The sequence below is a fragment of the Anopheles moucheti genome, chromosome 3 (assembly GCF_943734755.1).
Source record: "Anopheles moucheti chromosome 3, idAnoMoucSN_F20_07, whole genome shotgun sequence".
NCBI lineage: Eukaryota > Metazoa > Arthropoda > Insecta > Diptera > Culicidae > Anopheles > Anopheles moucheti.
The window spans coordinates 92,282,905-92,290,512 of record NC_069141.1 but is presented as its reverse complement, the minus strand read 5'-3'; the positions used below and the strand labels follow the sequence as shown (position 1 = coordinate 92,290,512).

General features: G+C 41.7%; 3 protein-coding genes across 3 annotated transcripts; 1 reads left to right on the top strand and 2 right to left on the bottom strand.

Annotated features, from left to right (window-relative positions):
* Positions 1-302: 302 nt before the first annotated feature.
* Positions 303-2,164, bottom strand: LOC128300847 (retinol dehydrogenase 12-like). The gene is made up of 5 exons (XM_053037065.1): positions 1,597-2,164; positions 1,268-1,531; positions 787-1,203; positions 603-719; positions 303-533 (listed from the first exon to the last, which is right to left on the bottom strand). Exons 1-5 carry the CDS (start codon positions 1,653-1,655, stop codon positions 431-433), a joined length of 960 nt encoding a protein of 319 aa, XP_052893025.1. The 5' UTR covers positions 1,656-2,164; the 3' UTR covers positions 303-430.
* A 150-nt stretch (positions 2,165-2,314) lies between these two features.
* LOC128300846 (activating signal cointegrator 1 complex subunit 1) lies at positions 2,315-4,143 on the bottom strand. The gene is made up of 3 exons (XM_053037064.1): positions 3,863-4,143; positions 3,375-3,800; positions 2,315-3,300 (listed from the first exon to the last, which is right to left on the bottom strand). Exons 1-3 carry the CDS (start codon positions 4,069-4,071, stop codon positions 2,877-2,879), a joined length of 1,059 nt encoding a protein of 352 aa, XP_052893024.1. The 5' UTR covers positions 4,072-4,143; the 3' UTR covers positions 2,315-2,876.
* A 579-nt stretch (positions 4,144-4,722) lies between these two features.
* Positions 4,723-6,126, top strand: LOC128302480 (putative methyltransferase C9orf114). The gene has a single exon (XM_053039315.1). It carries the CDS (start codon positions 4,774-4,776, stop codon positions 6,070-6,072), a length of 1,299 nt encoding a protein of 432 aa, XP_052895275.1. The 5' UTR covers positions 4,723-4,773; the 3' UTR covers positions 6,073-6,126.
* The last annotated feature ends 1,482 nt before the right edge of the window (positions 6,127-7,608 follow it).

The window sequence follows — 7,608 nt, the reverse complement described above, 5'->3', positions numbered from 1 at the left end:
TACTGAAATTTTCAGGTCAATAGAAGCAATGAATCAAAAGTAATTGCAGTTTAAAGTTAAAATAATACCCGTGTATCTGGTTGCCTACTTGAAAGTTAAACAATTTCTTGTTTCATTCACCTTTCCTTGTAGTTGGCGTTGTGCTAAAACCGCAAAGTTAACGGTAGACTATTTAGAATACTAATGAGGCTTTTGCGTTGTACATTGACGATTTGATACTGCTGTTTGTACGTATATTCTCCTTAAACAATTTGAATTAACTGCTTTACTTAGTTCAACTAGTAAACCTTGTACTGTATCATAACGAAGCAGTGTTTATTGCGCACCTACGATGCGTTCGGTTAACAAAAAGAAAGATAGAGAGAGCGACAGAGAAACATACCCGTGAATCATATCTACCAAAAATGGGTTTTCACATGCTATTCGTGATTTAATCTCCGCTTAGACAGGTCATTCGTGCGCTTTCCTCCCAAAGCCATGCAGCCAATTCGTCGTTCCGTGCGTACTCGCTTAGTTTTTGCTCTCGACAGTCGCTAAAATACAAACATTCGGATTAATTGTTTGCTAAAAACAACATTGGCCTTGAAAATAAAAGTACTCACGCATAGTACTTGCCGCTTTCCTCTTGTAAATCCTCATCCAGTGCTGTATAGAGCGTGGTCTGAGCCCCAGAAAGTGGCGTTTTAAAAGCCACCTGTAGTAGCGGTTTCACCAGTTTGCTAACGTTCGTAGTACAAACATGATAAAATGGTTTGATTGTGGTTTTGTTGAACATAGTAAACTTACTGATCAAATAGGAAAAATAGGGAACCCATGTGACGGGGAAGATCCGTGTCGACAGTTCCGGGATGAACTGCGTACGCGTTTACGCCCATACCTCGAAGCCGTTTGGCCAGTTCACGAGTAAACAGCACATTGGCTAGTTTGCTTTGGCAATAGGCAGTCACTTGGTTGTACGAATGCTCACTGTTCAAATCCTTCCGATTGATCTTGCCGTACTTGTGCGCAAGGCTGGACAAATTGATAATTCGGCTGGGCGCTGCTGCCTTTAGTCGATCGATTAGTAAATTCGTGAGCAGAAAATGTCCAAGATGGTTCACTCCAATTTGTTGTTCGAAACCGTCTTTAGTGAGTGACTTTGGGCATGCCATTACGCCCGCATTATTGATCAGAAGATCTAATCGTTTTTCTTCTTCCAGAAACCTGTCCAGAAAGGTGCTCATGTGTTTTAAAAAATGTATAATTGTTAATAAGCCGAATTGTTCACCTCTTTACAAAGTTCCGGATCGATTCCATCGACGCAAGATCCAGTTTGCGCACGTGAAGGTCACTCAAACCTGTTTGTGCAACAATATCATTTCGAGCCTCGTTAGCACGCTCCAGCGATCTGCAAGCGATGTACACCTTTCCGCCTCGCTTCAGCAATTCTCGGGCCGTTTCTTTACCGATCCCGGTGTTAGCACCCGTTATGAGAATTACTTTTCCATCACAGCGAGTATTCTTTCGAAATTGACCGCCTTCGATGATAAGCCTGGGATCGTATCAATATCAATTCAAGATTATAAACGTGCGATCTGGAAATACCCGCTTCATCACCTGGCCAGTTTGTAGATTAGAACCGCCACAGTCACTCCTATTACGACACACAGCAACATGTTGTTCGCACTGCTTTATTCTTTCAACTGTTCATGACATGGAGCTTATTGCTGCGATGATGTGGCCTGCTTCTACCTCTACCCAACGGCTGACTATATGAACGACAAGTATGACCAAACGCGAAACCTCATGCTACACGTGCTCGGATTGTAATGTTTTTTGTGCTACCGCGCCACGGCACACCGAATGCCGATAGAAAGAAGCCTTTCCATACACAAACACACAGAGTGGTGATTATAATGCTCGTCTTGTTCATTCGTGTTCGGCCGTATTTGTACGTACGTTTCCGAAACCTTATCTTAGTTGGGTCAAATGGGAGGGGGTGGATTATAGATCGAAATATAATCTTTTCGCGTGTAAAGCAGTGAACGAACTTGGCAATGAAACGTTTAGGTCGACGTGAACAATGGGTTTCACATGTGTACGGATGCCTTGTTATGAGCTGTGCCTCTGGCTCAAGGCCAAAAATATGCTTCGGGTGATGTATGTTAGTTTACATGCGGGGTTTTCGATTAAATAATCAAATTCACCTAGGTTACCTAAATAACGCATTGCATTCAATGTGAAAATCGTACCTCTCGTGATATAGCGGGCAGTAAGTCCTGCGTTTGTAAATATTATTTTAATTGATATCTCGAGGATCATGCTAACATGCGGACAATCGAATCTAAGGCAATAGGATAGATATAGCTTCTTTTTCTTTTATAAGGTTTTGTTCGCATGGTCCCATGAATTTACTATCATATATGCTATTCATTCGTGGCTACGATTGATTTGCGGTGTACAGGTGTAAGAATGATACATAAAATGTAGGAAACAACTAATTATGTTGTTGTTGTTGTTTCTGCTTATAGAGACTTTGCGACTTGCGGCGACATTCGTCTCTTGTTGTAGATGGCTCGTGTTATTGTCTTTTTTTTATATCTGGTGGTAAAGGTCGGTAGCTTTAAGGAATTTAAGCAGGTTGGATTGGCTTATAGGGTTATCGGACAGAATGAAGTCTACGTTGTTAGATATATTAAATTTATTGCGTAAACAACTAATTATCAACGACTGTCCACCCCTCCACAAGCTTGGAAAGACGTGACAGATGCTTTTTCTATCAACGACGAGGAATTGATGGAATAGGAGTTGGGTAGGAAAGAGTGTGAGACCTTTAAGTGGTTTCGGATCATAACCCATTGCAGAGTTATTGCAATCACTTGCACGTATTAGAATTATTATTCATTCCTCAATTTCATAACTGCCGTTGCTTCGTAGTAACCAGTGCAGGAAGTGGAAAAACGTTGAGAAAGGTGAATTTCATTCAGCACCAAGCTACCAAAATCAAACTCTCCATACAGTCGCAGTATTTCACTCGCATCGAACGTGATACGCTTCCGTTCAGCTTCTTTTTCGTTGACAACTTCTGTCTGAGATGCCCGGAACAATGAATTGATTAACGTGGTATGTAGTTTCACCTGTTCGTACTTCCTCTGCATCAAACCCTTTGATAAGAAATATTCGTAAATTTGATTAGCTGCTGTTTGCAAAACCGGGGACTCTATTTTGGCATAAAGCACATCTACACTATGAGGATCATCGTTCATGTACTCTAGCCCTCGGATTCGGATCTCTAGCGAACCGTTTTCTTTGAAAATTGGGCTGTGAAGAAGGGTTTATACAAAAATATTAATGAGAATTGTTAGTTGTAAGATTCTGTCGGAGTTCGAGTGTACCTTATTATCGATTCTTGACAATCCAGCAGTATTTGTGCGGCATTGGATCTATCCTCGTTGTCCATCAGGCTCATCGTGCATAGGGTTATGTGTAATTTATCTGGTTGTTGAAAAAGAGACTCATCAACGCAGAAGGCGCGGGGCAGTTTGTTGACGACTTTATGTCGAAAATCGAGGAACCGCTTGATCACCTCCGGTACGTTCAGTGGCACTGAAAGAAAATGGGTGAATTGTTGTTTGTTTCGTGCCCCTGTTACGATCAGTTCGATTCGGGATCGTGCAGTGGATATCGCTTTTCTCGAAGTGCCTGTAATCACGATGTCACCCGTCAGTCCTTGTTTGGGCACCCGTATCTGTGCCTTAGTTTCGGCTTCCAATCTTTGACGGGTTTGTCCTTTCGTACCAATGATCAACGCATAGAATACACTAGAAACAAGCAAAAAAAGGACTATATATTGCATTTTACAATTAAGGGGTAAGCATCTTACGAGGGAACATGGAAAGAAGTTTGATATTTGCCATTGCTGGTCACATCGATAGCGTATTCCTCTTCTCGATCGTCCTCGCCATATGTATCTTCTTCCACATATGTTTGTGATTCGTTTAAATTCGTGGCTTGGTGCGCTATCGATTTTGTTTGATTGACACGATAACATCGTGTACCTATCCACATCACTTGAGGAGATATAACGTCCATCTGGTACGATTTGATTGATTCCACGATTGCAGTGAGCTCGTGCAAACTAAAAATCCTCCGCAATTGCAACAAGCTGTACAGATACCTGTTTAAGAATTTTGTTCCCAAATGAATTGTTTACATCATTCCCAAGAAACAATGTTTGCTCCTCAAGTGTTGGGCGGATCGGATCGGATTTTGGGATTCGATCCTTCGTTGGATCAATCCGGATCCATTCCTTAATCCAGAATCCCTTGTATTGGAATCGCAAACAATTCTTTTGATCCATATCTGCCATGACGGGAATCCGGGATCGAAAACCAAAATAAGAATCCGGATTCAAAATTTTGCCATGATGGGAAACCGAGGAATCCAAAACAAGAATTCTTGTACGAGTCCTTTGGAATTTGGGATTATAGGAACGAGTTAATGGAACCCGCATTATTTATTATAATGTCCATACTCGTCTCTTCCTCCATACCTTTCCCAACTACTCTAAAAGCTCACCAATCCTGCTAGCGAACCCGTAAATGAGCGTTAAATGAGAATTTCCACCCCGTACAAAATTGAGCTGCGTTTGCTGCTTGGGGAACTCTCCGTAATTAACGTACGCAGCCACATTATAAGCTCACGTCAGCAGTGTCAACGGCGCGTTTGTTGTGTGTAGAGGGTTATCTTCGTGTGCCACATTGGAATTCACGCCTTTTTACAGCAGTATTAAGGATGAAAATAAACAGCAAAAAACGATTAACCGAAAGAGAAAAGCTAGAAAAACGAGAACGGAAACGTCATCTAAGGCAGGACCGTTTGCTAAATCGCGTAAAACAGGAATTTGAGACACTGAACAAAGATAGGGCATGCACGGCGAAAGTGGAAGTTACCCCCGTTGGTGAACCGGAACATGTCTCCACGATCAGTATCGCCGTACCGGGTTCGATCATGAATAACGCACAGTCCCCTGAATTGCGGACATACCTGGCTGGTCAGATAGCACGAGCCGCTTGTATATTTCAGATCGACGAGGTGGTCGTTTTCGACGACTGTGGTTTAAGCAATCAGGTTACGGACCGGTTAAACACAATCCAAACAAGTGAAGGATCGACCGCAGCTCGACGGTGTTGCATACAGCTCGCCCGTATACTACAATACCTCGAGTGTCCGCAATATCTTCGCAAGCACTTCTTTCCACTACACAATGACCTCAAGTTCAGTGGGTTGTTAAATCCGCTGGATTCCCAGCACCATCTACGACAACAAAGTGAGTTTGCGTTCCGCGAGGGAATTGTCACGAATAAACCTATCAAGGGCAGTAAAGCCGGTTCTTTCGTGAATGTTGGCCTCCTGAATGACGTGCTGGTAGATACGATACTAGAGCCAAACCTGCGTGTTACGGTAAAAATGCCTGCGTGCGCGGATTTAAAATCAAAGAAGATACGAGCAAAGGTAGTTCCACCTTCACAGCCTCGTCAAGAAACGGGTATCTATTGGGGATACACCGTTCGAATTGCGAACTCTCTGTCGCAGGTATTCACGAAAAGTCCATACCGTGGCGGGTACGACATGACCATCGGCACTTCAGATAGGGGTACGGACATACACGACTTGGAACCAAGAAGTCTTTCATACCAACACGCACTTATCGTATTTGGTGGCGTGCTTGGTTTAGAACCTGCGCTTGAGAACGACCAGAAGCTAACGGTTGATTCCGTGCAGGATCTGTTTGATGAATTTGTTAACACCGTTCCAAGGCAAGGTTCGCGCACGATACGCACGGAGGAAGCTATCCTGATTTCCATGGCGGCATTAGGCAACAAGCTTAAGCCTGTTAATATTCCCAAACCATTCACTAACTTTGATGCCATCCCACAGAGCCAGGACACAGGCATAAAACAGTACGCTTTCAATGAAAAGCGCACCAAAATAGATGCTACGGATGCATTGAAAAATGCGAAGCCTGTATCCAACATATTGCCTAAACTTTCGACCGTCGACAAATACGGTGATATGTCACGTTTTGATTAAGCTTCTTTTTAAGTGCTTGTATATCAACAATAAAGATTTATTTGAGATGCATTACTCCCTCGATTGTCCATTGTTGAAGGCGGCCATTTCATTGCGTATCTGGATGACAGCCTCGGAAAGGGACTGTGGATGAACGCCGGCTTCCAGCAGTTTTACACAAATGTCGAGCGTTTCTGGAGTAAGGCTGGTATTTAGAAACTGTGAAATGTTTTGTATGTTGGCGCGAACCAATTGTGACTGCTGTAGACGCATATACAGATTTGTGTTTCCATGATGATTGCTGCTCGGTTCAGGCATGTTTAAAGTATGAGGGAATGCCTGTAAAAAAACATTGAAAGATTATGTTGAAGATTCACAAAACCGGAAACTGAATAAGTATTCAGTTATTTTACTTGTGTAGAAAAAGATAACCAATGTACAAATGATTACGATATTGTTTGTATGAAATTGGTTGAATTACCAGGCCGCACAACAGCTACATCCAATTACGTCACATTGACAGCTATGAGCAATAAAAAAAACCAAGATCTATTGAATAACATGAACACCTGAAAATGACGAAACGCAGATGCAGATTTTTTAAGGAATCGTTACAATGCATGTTTAATACTAATTAGTGCTGGTGAATAATAAAACACGAAATTCCATACAAACAATCCGTTTTCAGATTTGCGCTACCAGGAGTGCATCCAGAACAGGAGGTAACCTTAATTCTCCTCCAGCATGCAAAAAGCTGTTCCGCTCTAGCTTGTTATTATTGAGCGTGATAGCAGATCTCCTAATACATTGGCTAGCAATATCGGATACCAACAAGCTCATGAGAACGATCGCTAGTGTTGTGAGATAGATGGAATAGAGAAGCATTTTTTTTATCTCTCTCAAACTCCACGCCAGCTGATAATAAATCCCATACAAACGAGCCATTTTCAGAGTTCTAGTACTTGGAGACCATCGTTCTAGGAGGTGACACGAATTCCCATGCAGCGTGCATACAAGCTGTTTCACTTTCGCATGTTATCATTCAACGTGATAGCAGATCTTCATGTTTTATTGTGAAAATTTGCCGCTTTGGAAGTACGTAGCGTGGTGTGGTGTCACGTGTGTGTATAGTTTCTGTAATAATATAGTTTGCATTTTAATGTATTTAGTGTTGTCTCATGTGTTAATCATTAAACAAAATAATGTCACTGCACCTAAGAACAGAAAAGAATGTATATTTATTTTATATAAGTTTATTGCAAAAAATGGATTTATGTTACTTTTTATCATCGAAGACTTCAACGATTCTTTTGTCGTTTGTTTCCATGTTCCCGAGGTGCGCTTGCCATTATCGCTCGACAGATAAGTCGTTTTGTTAATACTCTTATTTAATGCGGTAGTGTATGTTTGTTTTGATTTCATATTTTACATATGTTTTGTTCTACTACAATCGCAATGAGTAGTTTGTTTTGCCTTACACGTTTAAGTTGTTTTATCTTGACTATTGGTAATATGTTTGTTACCCATCGTTTACAGACTCTGTTTCTATCTAGTCAA

Coding starts and splice junctions, on each gene's coding strand:
- LOC128302480 (XM_053039315.1), top strand. CDS start 4,774: ATGAAAATAAACAGCAAAAAACGATTAACCGAAAGAGAAAAGCTAGAA.
- LOC128300847 (XM_053037065.1), bottom strand. CDS start 1,655: ATGTTGCTGTGTGTCGTAATAGGAGTGACTGTGGCGGTTCTAATCTAC. Junction 1,204..1,267: donor ATCCGGAACTTTGTAAAGAG/GTGAACAATTCG, acceptor CTTTCTGGACAG/GTTTCTGGAAGAAGAAAAAC. Junction 720..786: donor CTATTTTTCCTATTTGATCA/GTAAGTTTACTA, acceptor TACGAACGTTAG/CAAACTGGTGAAACCGCTAC.
- LOC128300846 (XM_053037064.1), bottom strand. CDS start 4,071: ATGGACGTTATATCTCCTCAAGTGATGTGGATAGGTACACGATGTTAT. Junction 3,801..3,862: donor ACTTCTTTCCATGTTCCCTC/GTAAGATGCTTA, acceptor GCTTGTTTCTAG/TGTATTCTATGCGTTGATCA. Junction 3,301..3,374: donor TGTCAAGAATCGATAATAAG/GTACACTCGAAC, acceptor CCTTCTTCACAG/CCCAATTTTCAAAGAAAACG.